At 42.7% G+C, this 22,690-nt stretch overlaps 2 protein-coding genes across 10 annotated transcripts in view; one reads left to right on the plus strand and one right to left on the minus strand.

Annotated features, from left to right (window-relative positions):
• The window catches only part of TSGA10 (testis specific 10), a 149,937-nt gene extending 140,348 nt beyond the window's left edge, over positions 1 to 9,589 (minus strand). For 4 of the 7 annotated variants that reach the window (XM_050755074.1, XM_050755073.1, XM_050755072.1 and 1 more), the window contains exon 1: positions 9,166 to 9,277. In XM_050755074.1, the coding sequence (XP_050611031.1) occupies positions 9,166 to 9,222 (57 nt within the window). In that variant the 5' untranslated portion in view covers positions 9,223 to 9,277. Of the gene's footprint in view, positions 1 to 9,165; positions 9,278 to 9,426 lie in introns of those variants that run through there. The other 3 variants (XM_050755077.1, XM_050755078.1, XM_050755076.1) reach the window with 3 other exon arrangements.
• A 174-nt stretch (positions 9,590 to 9,763) lies between these two features.
• Positions 9,764 to 22,658, plus strand: C13H2orf15 (chromosome 13 C2orf15 homolog). 3 transcript variants are annotated; one of them, XM_050755179.1, is made up of 4 exons: positions 9,764 to 9,996; positions 10,297 to 10,413; positions 15,326 to 15,417; positions 18,313 to 22,658. In XM_050755179.1, exons 3-4 carry the CDS (start codon positions 15,392 to 15,394, stop codon positions 18,650 to 18,652), a joined length of 366 nt encoding a protein of 121 aa, XP_050611136.1. In that variant the 5' UTR covers positions 9,764 to 9,996; positions 10,297 to 10,413; positions 15,326 to 15,391; the 3' UTR covers positions 18,653 to 22,658. The 3 variants fall into 3 exon arrangements, with proteins under 3 accessions (XP_050611136.1, XP_050611137.1, XP_050611138.1); XM_050755180.1 differs by lacking the exon at positions 10,297 to 10,413; XM_050755181.1 differs by lacking the exon at positions 15,326 to 15,417 and having other exon boundaries at positions 9,764 to 10,413.
• Positions 22,659 to 22,690: the final 32 nt, after the last annotated feature.

The following is a 22,690-nucleotide window of genomic DNA, read 5'->3' on the forward strand; positions in this document are numbered from 1 at the left end:
TTGGTTCTGTTTATGTGATGGATTATGTTTATTGATTTGCATATGTTGAACCATATGACTTCATCCCAGGGACAAAGCTGACTTGACTGTGGTGGGTAAGCTTTTTGATGTGCTGCTGGATTTGGTTTGCCAGTATTTTATTGAGGATTTTCACATCGATGGTCATCAGAAATATTGGCCTGAAACGTTTTGTTGTTGTTTCCCTGCCAGGTTTTGGCATCAGGATGATGCTGGATACATAAAATGAGTTAGGGAGGATTCTCCCTTTTTCTATTGTATGGAATAGTTTCAGAAGGAATGGTACCAGTTCCTCTTTGTACCTCTGGTAGAATTCGGCTGTGAACCCATCTAATCTTGGGTTTTTTTTTTTTTTTTTTTTTTTGGTTGCTAGGCTATTAATTACTGCCTCAATTTCAGAACTTGTCATTCGTCTATTCAGGGATTTGACTTCTTCCTGGTTTAGTCCTGGGAGGGTATATGTGTCTAGGAATTTATCAATTTCTTCTAGATTTTCTAGTTTATTTGCAGATAGGTGTTTATAGTATCCTCTGACGGTAGTTTGTATTTCTGTGGGATCAGTGGTGGTACCTCCTGTATCATTTTTTTATTGTCTATTTGATTCTTCTCTCTTATTAGTCTAGCTAGCAGTCTATCAATTTTGTTGATCTTTTCAAAAAAGCAGCTCCTGGATTCATTGATTTTTTTGAAGGGCTTTTCGTGTCTCTATCTCCTTCAGTTCTGCTCTAATCTTAGTTACTTCTTATCTTCTGCTAGCTTTTGAATTTGTTTGCTCTTGCTTCTCTAGTTCTTTTAATTGTGATGTTAGGATGTTGATTTTAGATCATTCCTGCTTTCTCCTGTGGGCATTTAGTGCTATAAATTTCCCTTTACACACTGCTTTAGCTGTGTCCCAGAGATTCTGGTGTGTTGTGTCTTTGTTCTCATTGGTTTCAAAGAACTTAATTCTGCCTTAGTTTCATTATGTACCCAGTAGTCATTCAGGAGCAGTTTCCACGTAGTTGGGTGGTTTTGAGTGAGTTTCTTAATCCTGAGTTCTAATTTGATTGCACTGTAGTCTGAGAATGTTATCATTTCCATTCTTTTGCATTTGCTGGGGAGTGTTTTATTTCAATTATGTGGTCAATTTTAGAATAAGTGTGATGTCTTGCTGAGAAGAATGCATATTCTGTTGAGTTGGGGTGGAGAGTTCTGTAGATGTCTATTATGTCCACTTGGTCCAGTGCTGAGTTCAAGTCCTGAATATCCTTGTTAATTTTCTGTTTCATTGATCTAATATTGACAGTGGGGTGTTAAAGTCTCCCACTATTATTGTGTAGGAGTCTAAGTCTCTTTGTAGGTCTCTAAGGACTTGCTTTATGAATCTAGGTGCCCTGGATTGGGTGCACATATATTTAGGTTAGCTCTTCTTGTTGCATTGATCCCTTAACCATTATGTAATGCCCTTCTTTGTCTTCTTTGATCTTCGTTGGTTTAAAGTCTGTTTTATCAGAGACTAGGATTGCAACCCCTGCTTTGTTTGCTTTCCATTTGCTTGGTAAATCCTCCTCCATACCTTTATTTTGAGCCTATGTATGTCTTTGCATGTGAGATGGGTCTCCTGAATACAACACAACAATAGGTCTTGACTTTTCATCCAATTTGCCAGTCTGTGCCTTTTAATTGGGTCATTTAGCTCATTTACATTTAAGGTTAATATTGTTATATTTGAATTTGATCCTGTCATTATGATGCTAGCTGGTTATTTTGCGTGTTGATGCAGTTTCTTCACAGTGTTGACGGTCTTTACAATTTGGTATGTTTTTGCAATGGCTGGTACCTATTTTTCATTTCCATGTTTAGTGCTTCCTTTAGGAGATCCTGTAAGCCAGATCTGGTGGTGACAAAATCTCTCAGCATTTGCTTGTCTGTAAAAGATTTTATGTCTCCTTTGTTTATGAAGCTGAGTTTAGCTGGATATGAAATTCTGGGTTGAAAATTCTTTTATTTAAGAATGTTGAATACTGACCCCACTCTCTTCTGGCTTATAGGGTTTCTGCAGAGAGATCCACTGTTAGTCTGATGGGCTTCCCTTTGTGGGTAACCTGACCTTTCTCTCTGCCTGCCCTTAACATTTTCTTTTTCATTTCAACCTTGGTGAATCTGATGATTATGTGTCTTGGGGTTGCTCTGCTTGAGGAGTATCTTTGTGGTGTTCTCTGTATTTCCTGAATTTGAATGTTGGCCTGCCTTGCTAGGTTGGGGAAGCTCTCCTTGATAATATCCTGAAGAGTGTTTTCCAACTTGATTCCATTCTCCCTGTCACTTTCAGGCTACACCAATCAAATGCAGGTTTGGTCTTTTCACTTAATCCTATATTTCTTGGAGGCTTTGTTCGTTTCTTTTCATCCTTTTTTCTCTAATCTTGTCTTCACGCTTTATTTCATTAAGTTGATCTTCAATCTCATAGCCTTTCTTCTACTTGATCGATTTGGCTATTGATACTTGCATATGCTTCACCAAGTTCTCGTGCTGTGTTTTTTGGCTCCATCAGGTATTCTTCTCTAAACTGGTTATTCTAGTTAGCAATTCCTCTAACCTTTTTAAAAGGTTCTTAGCTTCTTTGCACTGGATTAGAACATGCTCCTTTGGTTCAGAGGAGTTTGTTATTATCCACCTTCTGAAGCCTACTTCTGTCAATTCGTCAAACTCATTCTCCATCCAGTTTTGCTCCCTTCCTGGTGAGGAGTTGTAATCCTTTGGAGGAGAAGAGGCATTCTGGTTTTTGAAATTCTCAGGCTTTTTGCACCGGTTTTTCTTCATCTTCATGGATTTATCTACCTTTGGTGTTTGATGTTGGAGACCTTCAGATGGGGTTTCTGTGTGGACGTCCTTTTTATTCATGTTGATGCTATTCTTTTCGGTTTTTAGTTTTCCTTCTAAGAGCCAGGCCCCTCTGCTGCAGGTCTGCTGGGGTTTGCTGGAGGTCCACTCCAGACCCTGTTTGCCTGAGTATCACCAGCAAATAGCAGAAGCTGCAGAACAGCAAAGATTGCTGCCTGTTCCTTCCTCTGAAAGCTTCGTCCCAGAGGGGCATCTGCCAGATGCCAGACACAGCTCTCCTGTATGAGATGTCTGTCGACCCGTGCTGGGAGATATCTCCCAGTCAGGAGGCACAGGGGTCAGGGATCCACTTGAGGCAGCAGTCTGTCCCTTAGCAGAGTTAGAGCACTCTGCTGCTCTCTTCAGAGCCAGCAGGCAGGAACATTCAAGTCTGCTGAAGCTGCACCCACAGCCACCCCTTTCCCCAGGTGCTCCGTCCCAGGGAGATGGGAGTTTTATCTATAAGCCCCTGACTGGGGCTGCTGCCTTTCTTTCAGAGATGCCCTGCCCAGAGAGGCGGAATCTAGAGAGGCAGTCTGGCCACAGCGGCTTTGCCAAGCTGCAGTGGGCTCCGCCCAGTTCGAATTTCCCACTGGCTTTGTTTACACTCAGTTGGAAACGCAGAAATCACCCGCCTTCTGCGCCTTCTGCGTTCATCTCGCTGGGAGCTGCAGACAGGGTCTGTTCCTATTCGGCCATCTTGCCAGCCGCTAAAAAATTATTTTTAATTTATTCTTTTTTATTTTTTTCAATGTGAAGTCTAAAATAAGGAAGAACTTTCATTCTCAATTAGGAAGTCACACAGCAGAGTGGTTAACAGCATGTATTTTGGCATCAGCCTGCCTACATTCATTATCCTAGTTCTGCCACATATTAGCTGCGTGACCTTGGGTGACTTGGTTACTTTGCTGACTATAGCTTCCTCATTTACAAAATAGGGATGACAATAAGAGTATCTGCATAGGCCAGGTGCAGTGGCTCACGCCTGTAATCCCAGCACTTTGGGAGGCTGAGGCGGGCAGATCACCTGAGGTCAGGAGTTCGAGACCCGCCTGGCCAACATGGTGAAACCCCACCTCTACTGAAAATACAAACCTTAGCTGGGCATGGTGGCAGGCACCTATAATCCCAGCTACTTGGGAGGCTGAGGCAGGAGAATCACTTAAACCCAGGAGGCAGAGGTTGCAGTGAGCCGAGATTGCACCATTGCACTCCAGCTTGGGGGACAAGAGCAAGACTTTGTACCAAAAAAAAAAAAAAAAGAGTATCTGCATCATAGAATTGTGTGAGGATTAAATGAATTAATACATGTTTGAACTTTAGCACTTAGAATAGTGCCTGGCACATGATAAGCACTATATACATGTTACTATTTACTATTATTACTAATTCCTCTCACTGAGTCAACTTAATTGGCTATCAAGTCCTACTGATCTTTTCACTAAAAATTATCTGTTACATTTCTTCCATCCCTATCACTGTTTTAGTTCATGCTTTCAGACTGTAGCCATCACATTTATTCACTTTATAAGTAAACTTACAAATAGCTAGAATAAGAATGAACCAAAAACACCTTTCTGAGGATAAAAAGATGTAAAACAAATAGAACCCTACAATTTCAACCCTAAATGAATCTAGGAAAGTCCAGAACAAATAAATCAGAAATTACAGCACACCATGATTACTGCTACATCAGAGTAATGCACATAGATGCTAAGGGAACACTGAGAAAGAAGCTACAAAAAAAGTATTTCTGACTTCTACTTCTTCAAAAAAGACTTAGGATCTACTCTCCATTCCAAAAGAACTATGAGTATATCCCTACTGGAGCACTTAATGCATTATATTACTTTTACGGGATGTCCACAGCCATGGCTACTTTAACATGTCTAAAAAAGACTTTCTTTTTTTTTTTTTTTTTTTTTTTGGGACAGTCATGCTCTGTCACCCAGGCTGGAGTGCAGTGGCATGATCTCAGCTCACTGCAACCTCCACCTCCCAGGTTCAAGCAATTCCCTGCCTCAGCCTCCCAAGTAGCTGGGATTACAGGCGCCTGCCACCATGCCCAGCTAACTTTTGTATTTTTAGTAGAAACAGGGTTTCATCATCTTGGCCAGGCTGGTGTCGAACTCCTGACCTCATGATCCACCCACCTCCGCCTCCCAAACTGTTGGGATTACAGGCGTGAGCCACTGCACCCGACCAAGACTGTGCCTCTTTATCTAACCCCTGATCATCTTAGGGGTTAGAATTTCAACTTAAAAATTTTGCGAGGACAGAGACATTCAGACTGAAGCCGCACATTAGAGGAACAGAAAGAAAAAGCTATTGGGTGAACAAAGAAGGAGTACTAGATGTACTAGATCTTTTAAGTGAAGACAAGGGCCATGTTTTTTTTTTTTTTTTTTTTTTTTTTTGGAGACAGAGTCTCTGTCGCCAGGCTGGAGTGCAGTGGCGTGATCCCGGCTCACTGCAACCTCTGACTCCCTGGTTCAAATGATTCTCCTGCCTCAGCCTCCCGAGTAGCTAGGATTACAGGCATACACCACCACGTCCGGCTAAATTTTGTATTTTTAGTAGAGCCGGGGTTTCACTATGTTGGCCAGGATGGTCTCGATCTATCGACCTTGTGATCTGCCTGCCTCAGCCTCCCAAACTGCTGAGATTACAGGCATGAGCCACAGCACCCAGCCTGGATTTTATTCTTACTTGCAGTGGGAAGCCATTGGTGTATTTTTGAGCCAGGATCATCTTATTATAATTTTCTTTTTCGTTTTTTTCCCTCTCCCTTCTCCCCTCCCACAGGATCTCATTATTTTGAAGTGATTGATTTGATTTCCGTGTGGAGAATAGGTTGTAGGGTGCAACAATAGAAGCAGAAAGACAGCAGGGAACGGTTGCAGTATTCTAGGTGGGAGATGATGGTGACTTGGACCAGGGAGGTGGTAACAAAAATATAGAGAAGTGGATGGATTTAGAATATATATTTTAAGGTAGAACCAACAACATTTGCTAATAACTTAGAAGGGATTTATTGCAGTGAGCCGAGATCATGTCACTGCACTCCAGCCTGGGGGACAGAGTGAGACTCCACGTCAAAAAAAAAAAAAAGGCACAGCCTTCAGGGGATGATTAGGCCATGATGAGTTGCCAGTATATAATAGATCCCAGAGAGCTCCCTCGCCCCTTCTAACATATGAGGACACAGTCTGAAGGTACCATCTATAAACCAAAAAACACCACACATTGATTCTGCTAGCAACTTGATCTTAGAATTCCCAGTCTCCAGAACTGTAAGAATTAAATTTCTGCTGCTTATGTTATTTCATTAGAGCAACCTGAATGGACTAAGATATGTGCCAATATCATTTGACTTCAAGTCCTCTGCTCTTGCTTTTCCTCTCAGGAACACTTTCTACCCAGCCTTTCACATGGCTATCTTCTCACCCTCAGCTCCTTGGCTGAAATGTCAGAGGGCCTCCCTGACTACTTACCTAAAGCAGCCTCTCTCCCAGTCACTCTCTCAAATAAGCGATAAGCTATTTGCACTTATCACTACTTGAAATTATATCATTTATTTGCTCACTTGTTTACTACCTCCCCCTACTAGAATATAACATTCTAGAGCCCTAGGTTTTTGTCTTGTCTCTGTTATATCCCTAATGCCTTAAAAGTGCCCAGCACAAAGGTGAAACGCAATAAAACATTTTCAAAATAAGAAAATTTAATGATTCGAACAAACCAGTTGCAATGGTGGGTGAAAACAAGTCTGAAGGGGACTAATGAATGAATAGTAAAGAAAAAAAAAATGGAAAATGTAAACTTCTTTTAGGAAGCATGATTGTGAGAGGAAGAAAGGTAGAACAAAGGTGGAAGACGACCAAGGTTGTGGAAAGGTCACTACAGAAGGAGAAAAACTTGTTCCTTAATTCTCTTTACATAGGATCCTCTTTCAGAATTAAAAGCCCTGCAGCCTCTCCTCAGAAAAATGCAAATACACGATTTAAGACTCTCTAAGGTCCTTGGACTCCAGGTGAAGAAGTCCTACAGTACAGAAACAATGAAGATTCCTAAGGCATGAGTTAATGTTAATAGATGGAGAAAGACAGCTGAGGTAATAAGAGGAAACCCAGGTAAATACGTATTGCCCTGAGACAAGAAAGAGAAAAGCAAAGACAGGTGAAGATTTAGACACTTGTAATCCCAATAATCCCCACACTTTGGGAGGCCAAGGCCAGAGGATCACTTGAGCCCAGGAATTTGAGACCAACCTGGACAACATAGTGAGTCCCTGTCTCTACAAAAAAGAAAAAAGAAATTATCCAGGCATAGTGGCATCCACCTGTGGTCCCAGCTACTTGGGAGGCTGAGATAGGAGAATCACTTGAGTCCGGGAGGTCAAGGCTGCAGTGAGTCATGATCGCACCATTGCACTCCAGCCTGGGCGACAGAGTGAGATCATGTCTCAAAACAAAAAAAAAGGTAAGTGGCATGGAAATCTGAGGAAGTTTCTGTCTAGTTGAATTTTAATTTTTCAGTGAAACAGAAGATTATATAATAAAAAGTATCATCAGTGTTGAGCAAAATATGAAGCACATAATATGTATTCAACAAATTATTTAATTTTTTGATAGAATGGAAAATACTGGACTACTTCATATGGAATTCTGAAATCTGGTTCCACAAAAGTTTACTACAGTTGAGGTGGGTTTTTCTTTTTAAAAATATTGTCTCCAAAAGCATAAACTTACAGACATTGAAGTAAGAAGGAACAGCCTCACTAACAGAAGGATGTGGAAAACCATACAAGATTTATGAATAATTTTGAGAGAGGATTTTATATAATAAGTGGATAAATATTTGGGGAAACAATCACCAAACTAAATACTGAGAGCAACAATAAAGATTAATCTTAAAAAAATGTTGACTAAAGCAGCAAGATGTAAATGAATACTCAGTACAATCCCATTTGTACGAAGTTCAAAAACAAGCCGAACTGTAATGTGCATGTTCACATACAATGATGTGAAACATTAAGGAAAATCAAGGAAGTGGCTCTTAGAAGTCAGGAGAGTGGCCATCTGTGGGGACGGAAAGAAACATGTAATCTGAAAAGGAGATAAATAATAATACTTCTAACTGCCTGTGTGTGTGGAGGACTTCAAAACCAAATCGTCCTAAACAAACTAGTCTAAGCAACTGAAAAAGCAGACAGAAAAGATCTCCCAGAGAATCTCTACACCTGATTATATTCTGAGCTACAAGCAATGATTTTCCTTCAGAAGGTAAACAATACGTGAAATATTTTGGAAGCTGCCATTAAAAAAATAATGCCAAAGTTTAGGATTTAAAATTAATATTTCATTAATGTACCTTCCTAGTTATTTCCCACTAAGACTGAAGAGTTTGGCTCATTAATCAATTAAAATACAAACAAGAATCTGTCTTATTCTGGAAGCAAATTCGAATGTGACATCCTACTTCTATAACTAACCTGTTTTTTTCCTACTTACAAACCTATTGTTATTCTATTTATGTCCTTACACGTAAACAAAGTATACTTGAAATGCTGAACACCAGTACAGAGAATTTTAAACAAGGAAATCTCCTAGGATATAAGGTCCTGGAATGGAAGAAGGAAAACGTTGGGACACTGTAATCTATGCAAACCTTCCTGAAGTCGCGGGGGAAAAAAAAGTGAAAAAAAAAACATATTTCTGTGAGTTTTTAGGTATCAAGTCCATGATCACCTAGTTATCCAATTTAAGTCTCAAATAGTTTTTCAACAAAAGCCAGCTTTCCCTGCCTTTACCGTGTATAATTTTACTAAAATTATCAGATTTTCATGCAAATGCCTATGTAATCTCAGCCTTTCACCACCCCAAGTCTAGACAGAGGCTCAGAAATGAGCGATAGGGAGTCAGGTTGAACTCCCAAATCTGTGACTTCCAAATTCCTCGGCTCCACCAGAGCTTCCAGAGCGTTTCTAAACTGAACAGTCCCCCCAACAACCAAGCGGAGAGCTGCGGGAGGACGCGAAGCGGTGACCATAGGAACTGGGCTCAAACCTAACCTCCCAAGAAGCAGGGGCAACGCGTGCAGCTAAGCTTCCGGCCGGCAGCGGTGCCCGCCGCAGCCCCTCACAGCGGCTCCCGCGGCGAGCGCCCACCTCCGCCTGCCACGGCCCCGCACCCGCCACTCCCGCCCGCTTGCAGCCGCCTTCTCAGAGACCTCCTGGCCCAGCAGCAGCGCTCTCCCCACCCTGCGCATCTCCGCAGCTTCTACCTGGAGCTCCGGGTCCCTCCCCGGGCTCCTCGGCCCGCCGTCCTGCCCAGAGCTCATCCCCGCGACTGCCAGGTCTCGGCCTCCGCGGGGAATACGAGAACCGCCCAGTCTCCATCCTCCGCCCCTTTCTCCTCCCTTCCCACCCCCAAATCGTCCCGGCCCCGCCCCGGCGAATCGGAGGAAGGAGGGAGCCCGCGGGAAGGAGGCGGGGGCGGTTAGCGCCAGCCGGCGCCGCCGTGGCCCCGCCCTCACGCTCTGTACCGGAGTGGGGCTCGTCTTCCACCTCCCCGGCGCCCCAGCTTTGCTTCCGTCCCGCTCGCTCCCAGGCTCGGTGCGCACGCGTACCTGGCTCGACCTTCCCTCTCGCGGGGACTACAACCCGTGCGCGCGCACTTACGCACGGAGCGACGCGTACGTCCACCTGCCTGCCTTACAGGGCACCTAGGAGGGACCTCTTCCTGGCCCATCCGCGCCGCGCAGGCGCACGCCCACGCAGCGCCCAGTCGCCCTACCCGAGCGTCCCGTCTCCTAGTAACCAGCCGCGAGCCCCCTTTTCCACGACTCATTTCTGAATCCCGGCCTGAGGCTGCGGCACCTGGATGGAACGCGCATGCGCAAGGCTGCCTCTCGCCGCCCCGTCTTCCTTCAGCTTGGAACACCTGCTGCTTCGCGGCGGTGGCTTTGTTCCACTTTTCCAGAGCTTGGACATCATTCTGGACCCATGTTCGGTGAACCGGTTACTCCTAGAGCTGCTTTTGGGCCTGTTTTGAGGGAGCCTTCCAGGTCCAGCCCTCCCACTGCAGCCTGCGGGGAGCGAGCCGGCCTGTCCCGGTGAGCGTGGGCAGCCTGGAGTCGGGAGCCTGGGGACCACGGCTTGGTCAGCTCTGCACGATCAGAGCTGAATCGGGAAGTGGCAGAACTAGCAACGAAAGTCCAGATTCCTGGCCGATATTCCTTCTCCACATGCCAGTCCTTTTCCAAATCCCCTCACCTTAAAGTGGACAAATGAGCCTTTTGGTGAAAAAGAATGAGCGCTGCATTCTTCTACCAATTTTTTGGAGCCCAGAATTGGGGGGGGGGGGGGAAGTCTTCTTAATTTTTCTTAATACCTACCATGTCCCTTTCCTGCAGATGACATAGACTGTAGGTTTTTACAGCAATTCTCTGATGCCCTTGATATGGTAGAACGCTGTGTATATCAAGAGTAAGCTCTCGTTTGAGGAGACTAACAATTCCTGTTTTTGCCAGGTGAGTACTCATTTTTTTTCCCCCACAAGATGTCATGGGCAGGGATAAACAACTTTTATGTTAGAACAAATTTAGTCATAAAAGTACATTTAATATAAGTGTCATGTTTTTTCTATCTCTTTTCATCGTGTTATTACAGTCTTATATTTTGTCGCATTTGTTTTCAGATAATCATATACTTTGTAAGTATAATCAGATACCAAAAAAAAAATTAAGTGTCCCTGTTACTTTAAGAGGCTAGAGGACACAAGGAGCACATATCTTCGGAAATATAATTATTTTTAATTGACAAAATAAACTGAGAAGTTATGTTAGCGGGAATAATGTATAATCTCATTTCCTCTTCAGATACTCAGATTATTTTGAATACATTACCTAGCATTATTAAAAACAAATAGGAAAGAATGTTCTAAGTTTAAAACTGTCAGTTGGAGTTGAAGACTTCAGGGGTGGGGAGATTATTAATATAGGAAGTAGGAAAGTACTTCCCTTACAGAAGGAATAAGAAAAGTTTAAGCATTTATGAATGCCACCTAGATGGTACTGAAGATTCTTTGGAAAGAATGTAAGGAAATGATCATTTTAAGGTCAAAAGAGGGTGAAAAGATTTTCCTTTTTTTCCTATCAAGAACTGCTGACTTTCTCCCCTAACCTGAGAAAGTAAAAATTTCCTTCCCTCTTTGGAAACCCAAGGGGTAGTGAGTGTCCCATCCTGCCCCAACTAAACCTTTTTTTTTTTTTTTTTTTTTTTTTTTTTTTTGAGACGGAGTCTCTCTCTGTTGCCCAGGCTGGAGTGCAGTGGCATGATCTTGGCTCACTGCAACCTCTGCCTCCCAGGTTCACGCCGTTCTCCTGCCTCAGCCTCCCAAGTAGCTGCGACTACAGGCGCCCACCACCACACCCGGCTAATTTTTTATTATTATTATTTTTAGTAGAGACGGGGTTTCACAGTGTTAGCCAGGATAGTCTCAATCTCCTGACTTCGTGATCCACCCGCCTCAGCCTCCCAAAGTGCTGGGATTACAGGCGTGAGCCATTGCGCCCGGCCTTTTTTTTTTTTTTTTTTTTTTTTTTTTTTTTTTTTAAAGACAGTCTCCTTCTGTTGCCCAGTACCCAGACTGGAGTATGTTGGCATGATCTCAGCTCACTGCACCCTCCACCTTTCAGGTTGAAGCAGTTCTCCTGTCTTAGCCTCTTGAGTAGCTGGGACCACAGGTATGTGCCACCATGCCCAGCTAATTTTTGTATGTTTTTGTAGAGATGGGGTTTTACCATGTTGCCCAGGCTGGTCTTGAACTCCTGGACTCAAGTGATCTGCTCACCTCAGCCTCCCAAGTGCTAGGATTATATGCATGAGCCACTGTGCCTGGCCCAGGCTAAGCCTTATATAGTACCCCGTGCTCTCTCTCTCTCTCGTGACAGACACCTTCTAAGGTCTGGGTTTTCTAGTCCCTTAGTTTTTCCATCATTTCAAAAACTTCACTACAAAAACCTCTGTTATTACTTTTTTTTTTTTTTTCACTGTTCTCTTCCTGATCCCCTCAAAAAAAAACCTGGGACAACAATTCCATACGTGTTAAGCCACTTGATCTTGTTCCACAGCTCACTGATGCTGTGTTCCTTTTTTTTAAATCAGATAGTTTCCTCCTTATGCTGAGGTCTGAAAGTTCTAGGCAATGTCCATTCATAGGGCTTACTTTATTTCCTTTCTCTCAAGGATCACTCTCCCAAACTGCCTATTGTCCAATATCTAAAAGCCATTGCTTCATGTGTTTTGTGTTTTGATGCTGAAAGCAGGCTGGGCACGGTGGCTCATGCCTGTAATCCCAGCACTTTGGGAGGCCAAGGTGGGCAGATCACCTGAAGTCGGGAGTTCGACACCAACCTGATCAACATGGAGAAACTCTGTCTCTACTAAAAATACAAAATTAGCCAGGCATGGTGGCGCACGCCTGTAATCCCAGCTACTCAGGAGGCTGAGGCAGGAGACTTGCTTGAACCCAGGAGGCAGAGGTTGCAGTGAGCCGAGATCGTGCCATTGCACTCCAGCCTGGGGGACAAGAACAAAACTCCGTCTCAAAAAAAAAAAAAAAAAAAAAAGATGCTGAAAGCATGAGGATAAGTCTGGTCTCTGTTACTCCATCATGACTAGCAGCAGAAGTCTGCCATTCTTCACAATCCCAGGCCCCATGTTACTAACTATCGTCAAGGGAAGTGGTTTGCAATGCAGAAATTGCTTCAAGCTGGGGGAACTGTAAGTGCAAAGGTCCTGAAGCAGGAGAGGGTTTGGCATAGAATATTCTTGAGGAACAGCAATGGGGTGATAGGTCTGGGGTAGAATAAGGGAAAGAGACAGGAGAGAGTGCTTGCTGGTAGAGTTGTTTGCTACGGCTGCTACAACAATTTACCACACGCTTGGTGTCTTTAAGCAACACAAATTTATTATCACACGGTTCTGGAGATTTACAAGTTCAAAATGGGTCTCACTGGGCTAAAATCAACATGTCAGGCAGGTCTACATTCCTTTTGGAGGCTCTAGGGGAAAATCCCCCTTGCCTTTCCAGCTTCTACTGACAGCCCTTGTGATCCCAGTCTATGTTCAACACCAAAAATGGCCAGTCAAGTCCTCCTCACATTGCATCATGGCTAACACATTGCATCATGGCTAACACATTGCATCATGGCTAACACATTCTACCTCCCTCTTTCACTTCTAAAGACTCTTGTGTGGCAGGCACGGTGGCTCACACCTACAATCCCAGCATTTTGGGAGGCTGAGGCAGGCAGATAACTTGAGGTCAGGAGTTCAAGACCAGCCTGGTCAACATGGCAAAACTCTGTCTCTCCCAAAAAATACAAAAATTAACTGGTCGTGGTGGTGTGCACCTGTAATCCCAGCTACTTGGGAGCTGAGGCACAAGAATCACTTGAACCCAGGAGGCGGAGGCTGCAGTCACCTTAGGTCATGCCACTGCACTCCAGCCTGGGCAACAGAGTAAGACTCTGTCCCAAAAAGGAAAAACAAACAAACAAACAAAAATTCCTAGTGATTACATTGGTACCACCCAATTAATCCAGGAGAATTTTCCCACCCTCAGAGTCAGCTGATTAGCAACCTTAAGTCCCCCTTGCCACATAACATAACATAGTCACAGCTTCTGGGGATCAGGACAAAGACATCTTTGGAGACTATTATTCTGCCTACCACAGCTGGGGACTAGATATGTAGATAATTTGGTTTTGTCTCTGAGGTGGGAAGCAACTAGAGTGTGTTGAGCAGAGGACTGCTGTGATCTGGAGTTTGTTCTAAAAGGTTCAAACCAGTCCAGGCGTGGTGGCTCACGCCAGTAATCCCAGCACTTTGGGAGGTGGGAGAATTGCTTGAGGACAGGAGTTTGAGACCAGCTTAGGCAACACAGTGGCACCTGTCTCTACAAAAAATGAGTTTTAAAAATTAGCCAGATGTGGTCGGGCACGGTGGCTCATGCTGTAATCCCAGCACTTTGGGGGGCCAAGGAGGGCAGATCACTTGAGGTCGGGAGTTCAAGACCAGCCTGGCCAACATGGTGAAACACCATCTTTACTAAAAATACAAAAATTAGCCGGGCATGGTGGTGGGTGCCTGTAATCCCAGCTACTCGGGAGGCTGAGGCAGGAGAATCATGGGAACCCAGAGAGCGGAGGTTGCACTGTCTTTGCAACTTGAATTTCTCTGATTCCTAGTTAAGTCTGAATATCTCTTTATGTACTCTCATTATCTGTTTGGGATTCCTCAGTCTTTGAATTATGTTTTTATATCCTTTGCCCATTTTTCTAGCGGGATTACTTTTTCCTTGCTAATTTGTAGGTGTTCTCTTTGTATTCCAGCCACTAAATACCATCAGCTTTGGACACAGAAAATATCTCCTTCCTGTCTCTTTATCTTTTTGTTTATATTTTTTTCATTGAATACAAATTCCCAATTATGAGTAATCAAATTCACCTGTTTTCCTCCCTTATTGTTCAAGCTTTTTAGGTCTTGTTCAAGAAATCTTTCTTCACCCCAAGGTAACAGATATAGTGTCCTTCATTGTCTTCTATTGCATTTACAGTTCTGCCATTCACATTTAGGTCTTTAATGCATTTGCACTCCACTTTTTTTTTTTCTTTCTTTTTTTCTTTTCTTTTTGAGATGGAGTCTTGCTCTGTCACCCAGGCTGGAGTGCAATGGTATGATCTCGGCTCACTGCAACCTCCACCTCCTGGGTTCAAGCGAGTCTCCTGCCTCAGCCTCCTGAGTAGCTGGGATTACAGGCACCCGCCACCACACCCAGCTAATTTTTGTATTTTTAGTAGAGACGGGGTTTCGCCATGTTGGTCAGGCTGGTCTCGAACTCCTGATCTTGTGATCCACCCGCCTCAACCTCCCAAAGGCCTGGGATTACAGGCGTGAGCCATCGCGCCCAGCCCACTTCTGTATTTAAGATCCTGCTTAACTTTTGTCCACATAGTGAGCCAATGTTCACAATACTATCATACTAAACAGTCTCTTTTGCCTTATAGTGCCACCTGTAACATATGTGAAGTTCCTCAAATACCTAAGTCTGAGTTACAGCTCTGTCATATTCTACTATTTGTTCCTGTATCTGTACAAGGTTATTTTTATTACTTTTACTTTGTGGCATATCTTTTATTTTTTTTCAAGTTTTTTCTGATAGGGATGAGGTCTCCCTATGTTGCCCAGGCTGCCCTCAAACTGGTAGACTCAAGAGATCCTTCCACCTTGGCCTCCCAAAGTGCTGCAATTACAGGCGTGAGCCATTGTGCCCAGCCATGTAGCATATCTTAATATCTGGTAAAGAAAGCCCTTTGTTCTTTTTGTCCAGATTGATTTATCTCTTTATGGACCTTTATTCTTACATGTATATTCCAGATTTCTTCTTGAATGGCAACCTAAATGCCAGTCCAAAGAGGCCCCCAGTAGACTTGTTCACCCTTCATGTCCTCAACTCTGGGGAAGTTAAGGTGAGACTCACAGGGCCAAGTCTACCCTATTGTATTTGGTTCCTCCTCAGTCCTTTTATTAGATTGAAATTTAATGTACAAATTGATAATTACATAAGTTATCATTATTTTATGTTTGTTGATTTCAAATGCAATGTTTTATAGAGTTTTGTGTTTTTTAAAAATCTTTTTTCAATTTTGTATTTTGAAAAAGTTTTAAACCTACAGAAATGTAATAAGTAGAACAACTTTTTAAGCTTTACCTCCTAGATTTAACAGTTGTTAGCATTTTGCATATTTTACTCTCTTTCTGTATCTATGTATCTATCTCTCTATTGCTAAACAATTTGAGGGCAACTTGCAGATATGATTCTTCACCCCCAACTATTTCCGTATGTATTGCCTAAGAACAAGGACATTGACTTATATAATTATCACAATAATATATAATATATAATATTATTATATATAATTATCACAATTATCACATTCATGGCATCTATCACATTGATCTAATATTATTATCTAATATTGTGAAATATCCAAATGTTGCAGTTATCTAAGTAATGCTCTTTGTAGTACATTCCATCCCCTTCCCAACTCAAGAGCATTGGTTGCATTTGAAATAATGTATCTTTAGCCTCCTTTAATCTGAAACAGCTGCTCAGCCTCTCTGTGTCTTTCATAACATTGACATTTTTAGGTAGAAGCTATTTGTTTCATAGAGGATACCTCTGTTTGGGTTTATCTGATTGTTTCCTCAGGTTTAGATTCAAGTTATGCATTTGACAGGAGTATTTCCTTTCTAACAAAAAGAGAAACCAAAGAATAGAATAAACTCAATTTTATTAATTTGAAGGCAGTATTAGATATTCCTTTGATGAGGAAGAAAAATTCATCTTCAAGTTCCAAATCTAAAAAACAAGTATAAACCATATTTCAGAATTTCATCAGAGATCTTTAAAAATTTAGCTAAGTTGTATTTGATTCCTAGAAAGCCAAATTGTTATATTAATATGTGAGTAGCTACTATATTTAGGCTACTACAGTAGACCCAGGACTCTGTTTTGTTATAAACACTGATATTCAATCACAAATGTGGACAAATAGGGTTTCAAGATGATTCTTTAGAAATGTTCAGTCGGTAATTAGAGTTCGATGAGTATGAAATTGTAAACTATCAAAGATACAGTAGCTAAATATTAAAGACATAATACATTCTAAAAGTGGGTGAGGCCGGGCACAGTGGCTCATGCCTGTAATCTTAGCACTTTGGGAGCTGAGGTGGCTGGATCACCTGAGGTCAGGAGTTCGAGACCAGCCTGGCCAACATGGCAAAACCCCATCTCTACTAAAAATACAAACATTAGCTGGGCATGGTGGCGGGTGCCTGTAATCCCAGCTACTCAGGAGGTTGAGGCAGGAGAATCACTTTAACCCTGGGGGATGGAGGTCCAGTGAGCTGAGATCACACCACTTCACTCCAGCCTGGGTGAAAGGGCGAAACTCCATCTCAAAAAAAAAAAAAAAAAAAGTCGGGGGGTGAGTGCTTTCGTTCCAAGCTGTGGAATCTGCTCCAGATCTCGGTTGCCACTAGAGCATCTTGGGTAGATGACTCTTCTCCAGTAAGCCCTGGGCTTTCTCAGACCTCTACTGTGCAGGTAGCCTGCCCTTCTGCCATCCTGGCCAACTCTGCCTACCAAGTTCCCGCCCATCTTTGAAAGCGCAACCCTGACCTAGGCTCCCCTCCTTTGGGAAACTTCCCAAGGCCTCCCTCCATGCTACATGATCATCTCTCTTGTTTGTTTTTTTGAGACGGAGTCTCGCTCTGTCGCCCGGGCTGGAGTGCATTGGCGGATCTCAGCTCACTGCAAGCTCCGCCTCCCGGGTTCCCGCCATTCTCCTGCCTCAGCCTCCCGAGTAGCTGGGACTACAGGCGCCGCCACCTCGCCCGGCTAATTTTTTATATTTTTAGTAGAGACGCGGTTTCACCGTGTTAGCCAGGATGGTCTCGATCTCCTGACCTCGTGATCCGCCCACCTCAGCCTCCCAAAGTGCTGGGATTACAGGCATGAGCCACCGCGCCTGGCCGATCATCTCTCTTAACAGACTGGGCATCCTTAATCACAAGTATCTTTTTTTTTTTTTTTTTTTTTTTTTTTTTTTTTTTTTTGAGACAGAGTCTCGCTCTTGTTGCCCAGGCTGGCGCAGTGGCGCGATCTCGGATCACTGCAACCTTCGTCTTCCGGGTTCAAGTGATTCTCTCGCCTCAGCCTCCTGAGCAGCTGGGATTACAGGTGCACACCACCACACCCAGCTAATTTTTGTATTTTTAGTAGAGACGGGGTTTTACCATGTTGGCCAGGCTGGTCTTTAACTCTTGACCTCCAGTGTGATCCGCCCGCCTCGGCCTCCCAAAGTGCTGGGATTACAGGCGTGGGCCACGGCGCCCAGCCAATCACAAGTATCTTTATAGAATATATTTTTTGCAGAAAATAAAATACTAGCAGAGTATTTAGCCTTCAGTAGTTATTTCTTTAGCCCATTAGTAAGAGGTTTCCTAGCAAGAATGAAAGGATTAAGAGAATCTCTACTATTTTCTGAAAAAAAAAAAAAAAAGTAAGTGAATACTTTCCCTAACTATTTTTGTTTGAATGATGATGATACATGAAAGAAATATAAAGTAAAATGATAAAAAAACATAAAATCAGATAAATTCCTTTAAAAAGACTTTCAAAGAAATCTTCAGAACCTGCAAACCCTCCTACAAAGAAAATGTAAACACTGAAAGGTAGGAGGCAATTTTACTTTATATTTCTAGTATCACCATGTATCATCATCATTCAAACAAACATTGCCATGAAGTTAGGGAAATTCCTGCTGTATTCACTTACTTTTTTTTTTTTTTTCCCTCAGTAATCAAGTTGAAGAAACACTTCCACTACTTAAAAATTACTTTCATATTTGTTCGGCTATCCCAATGGGATTTTCACTTAGTAAATCTGCTACTCAGGTATCTGCTATGCATATGGATTCAAAAGTGGATGATCACTTAATACGAGGGACTGAAAAAAGCAGGTTGGAACCAACGACTCAGTTATTTCAAAACACCAAGAAAATAAGATTAGAAGACACAAATCAAGAAAACTTTTCAAGGATTGAAGGGACTGGCACAAGATCTCTTTCTGAGAAAGCCTTGGGTTCAGTGGTATACATCAAAGAAAGTGATGGACTAGAAATGACAGATGTGGAATGAAGCAATTTGTATGTATTACCAAACAAACCAAAAACTGCCTTTGATTAAGAGGGGATGTTGAAAGAGAACTTAACCTTATTAGGAAATCCTAACAAAATGACGGAAGACTATTGCTTTATTTTACACTATTTGTGAATCATCTTGCACTGCATTTTTTGATTATGCCTATTCAAAAGGCAGTTGATTTAGAGTGAAAAAGCCTTCCAAAATTCAAAGCAGATTTCTCTGGTATTATATTATATCCTTCTTAAAAACCAGAGCTTTTAAGTAACAATATTTGAATGGCACCAAAACATTTTCATTTTAATGTATTTCTTTAACAAGTGATTTAAAAAAGTGTCTAAGTGGCCGGGCATGGTGGCTCATGCCTGTAATCCCAGCACTTTGGGGGGCCGAGGCGGGGCAATCACCTGAGGTCAGGAGTTCACAACCAGCCTGGCCAATATGGTGAAACCCCATTTCTACTAAAAATGCAAAAAATTAGCCAGGTGTGGTGGTGGGCGTGTGTAATCCCAGCCACCTTGGAGGCTGAGACAGGAGAATTGCTTGAACCCCGGCGGCGGAGGTTGCAGTGAGCTGAGATCATGCCATCACACTCTAGCCTGGGCAACAAGAGCGACACTCCGTCTCAAAAAAACAAACAAAAAAAAAGGTCCAAGCAATGTGACATCAGTATTTCATAGTATTTCTGGTGTACCGGTTTTGCATGTTACATTTCCATTTTGGGATTCTGCTTTAGGATACTTTACTTTCTTACATTTTGCATTTTTGTTCTATAAAAGATCACTGCAGATAAACTGAAAAGGCCAATAAATTGCATATCTTCAGAAGGATTTCACATTTTAAATCGTGCCTTTAACACTGCTTTTTCCCCCCACATAGAATCCATTTTAGAGTTAGAAAAGTATTCTTTCCAAGTGTTAATAGTTTGTCTTGCAGATGATACCATTTTATGTCACCAATATTTAATATGAGAAAAACAACCTGGTGTTAAAAAACCTTGTTTTGTGTATCAGTTATGAAAATATCTGGTAGTTGGAAATCTCTTTAACATTCATTTTAAAAGAGGAAAGGGCATCTTTTCGGAGGGGGAGCTATATTTTATTAATCAGAAAAATACTAAACAAATGTGTTTGTAGGGAATATTGAGAGTGAAAAACAATTGTTGAATGGGACATAAGCTAAAAAGACAATGCTTTTTATTATTTATGGAACATAATTCTTTAGGAGAGAAAAAAATACACAAATCATTCATTGTTCACCTAGCCTGGCACTGTGCTTGATGCTGGAGATACAGTAGTGAATAAAATAGCCACTGCCTTGTAGAGTTTTGTGCCTGTCTACTAGGAGAGACAGGACATTATACAGTAATTATATAAGATGCCAATTGTGATACGCCATGAAGAAACGTATAGCATTCAGAGAGACATAACACAACACAAGACATACCACATAAAGCTGATTTTTTTTTTTAAGATGGTCTCTGTTGCCCAGGAAGTTAGGGAGTGCAGTGGAGCGATCATAGCTCACTGCAGTGTCAAATTCCTGTTCTTAAGCGATCTTCCTGCCTCAGCCTCCTAGTAGCTAGGATTACAGGCATGTGCCACCATACCCAGCATGTTTTTGTATTTTTTTAGAGACAGAGTCTCACAATGTTACCCAGACTAGTCTCAAACTCCTGGCCTCAGATGATCCTCCCACTGGGCCATAAACTTTATTTTTAACTGTGGGAAATGGGAAAGAATATCTCAGGATATTTTTGAAAGCAAGTTTATTAAGAAAGTAAAGAAACAACAGAATCGCTAATCCGTAGAGCAGCCTCTGAGGACATTTATAGCTTGTGCAGTGACATGGTTGTCTAAGTGAATGAAGGTGATGGTCATAAAAGTGGAGAGAGGGGGATAGAGTACAGGTGAAGTTTGACATGGACATGGTTTGGAAGTGGAAAGTGAGGAAGAAGAAAGGGCTTCTAGCAAAAAAGGCTAGATGCATGCAGGATCCCTGGGGGAAAAAAAGAGTGAGTTCAGGAGCATAGTTTTTAGACTTACCAGGTTTACAAGGCAGTTGTATCTATGGAACTAAAAAGTATAAATTTTGAAGTTGTATACAGAAATGGTACTTAAAGCCATAGAATGAATGAAATTGCTTAAGGAGAATGTAGTGTGAGATAAAGATCTGAGGAACTCCAACATTTAGGGGTTGACTAGAGCAGGGTAGCTGGCCAAGGGGACTGAGGAGTTGGCAGTGAGGCTAGAGGAAAACCTGGCAAAGGGGACTGAGGAGTTGACAGGGTAATGTCACAGTTGTCCACAGGAATCTCCAGGTTGAGGTAGTCAAATGAACAGTTAGATGAAGACTGAAAAGTCCACTGGATCTAGCAATATGAATGTCACCAGTGACCTTAGCAAAAGCACTTTTGCTGGAATAACTGGGGGGAAAGCCATTTTGGAGTATGTTGAAACAATGAATGGGAAGTGAGAAAGTAGACACTGGATGTACAGCGGTTTTTCCAAGAAGGTTGGCTCAGAAGGGTAGCAGGCAGGATGAAAAGTGGAAAGAGAAGTGAGGTCACTGGAGGATTGTTAAAGAGTACAGCATGTTTGAGCGTCACTGGAAAGGTTCCAGTGGAGAAGCCAAAGAAGTAGGTAAAGTTAAGAATAACCAAGGGACAGAAGTCCTGGGGCAAGGAGGAGGGAATCGGATTCTTTAAAACCTCTTCAGCAAGAAACTAGGGGAAAAAAACGCAAAACTGTACCACCTGATATTTCAGAGACAGGGAATTTAGTAATATAAGCAAAGAGCAGCAATATTCTGTGACTGTTTTTAATATAACTAGGAAAATTCCTAGTGCAGTTAACTCTAAACAAAATTCATTCCCACCTGCACAATACAAGATAAGACTAACTCAGAGTGACTTTGGTAAAAGGTGTAATAATAAAGAAATGAGGTGTCATTGTCTTCATTGTAGCTTTACATGAAGCCCTGGTCATTTACCGTATCAACATCACCAAACTGAACATTGAATGATTCTTACTCCAAGAGGCAAGTCTTCGTGGTTTCTATTTTCACTGAAGGAGAGACTGATTTCTGAGCAAGACTGAAAAAGGTGACCACCAATTCTTTGGGCTTCTCTCATCAGGAGGTGAAGTCCACTACGCCACGCCTTAACTCTGGGCTGGCTTTGTTGTTTTTGGCCAATAGAATATGGCTGAGGCGCTGCTTCCAAGATTAGGCCTCAGTTGAGGTGCCCTAGCAGCCAGGCAGCACCTGCCAGAGCATGAATAAGGTTATCTTGGACCGCCCAGCATAGCCAACCGGTGCTGAATGAAGCCACATGAATATGCCCAGGAGAAACTAGCAGAGGAGTCACCCACCTTGCCCCCATGTTAGAGATAGAAGCCACTGTTTGAGGCAGTTTGTTACGCAGCAATACTTAGCCGAAACTATTACCTTGCTACCTTGACTACTGGGGTAATCTCCCATCTCATGGAACCACAGGATTTTCTTGCCAACTGCAATGAGTTGGCAAATGGGAATGATCACTCGCCTCAGTGTGTTTTCTGATCCACTCCATCCCGTATTATCATCTCTGTACTGCGAATACCATTTATTCCTTTAAATGCAATGTGTCTTTCAAAACTGACTTGAATTTCGTCACCTTTCGAGTCACCTGCCACTTCGACTCACTTATTTGGAGGAGATAAGTAAAGACCCAGCGTAACGCCTACATGCTCAGTAAAAAGTATTTGCTGGTCCTCCTTCCTGCCCGTCGTGTGACCTGACTGCTCCGGGCTTCTGGGGGCTCCCCCTAAACTAGCTCCCCGAAATGCCCCCTCCAACCTAGCACATCCGCTCTCCTACCTTCGCCCAGGGGTGGCCGTTATCTCTGTGCTGTCACGCGGGGAACGCCCATCTGAACTGGGGCCTTATGACTTTCGGTACTTTTTTTCGAACGTGGCCTGCGTCCCTGCCTCGAATCTGGTTCCCGCCCTGAAGGACCCTTACTTAGCACCCCCGCGGGCTGCGGGGACCCCACGA

The sequence above is a fragment of the Macaca thibetana genome, chromosome 13 (assembly GCF_024542745.1).
Source record: "Macaca thibetana thibetana isolate TM-01 chromosome 13, ASM2454274v1, whole genome shotgun sequence".
Taxonomy (NCBI): Eukaryota; Metazoa; Chordata; class Mammalia; order Primates; family Cercopithecidae; genus Macaca; species Macaca thibetana.

What these genes read in the sequence shown, in the direction of transcription:
- C13H2orf15 (XM_050755179.1), top strand. Translation starts at nt 15,392, where the DNA reads ATGTCCTCAACTCTGGGGAAGTTAAG. An exon ending in TCAACTCTGGGGAAGTTAAG is followed by an intron (nt 15,418 to 18,312) that starts GTGAGACTCACA and finishes TTTTTCCCTCAG; the next exon opens with TAATCAAGTTGAAGAAACAC.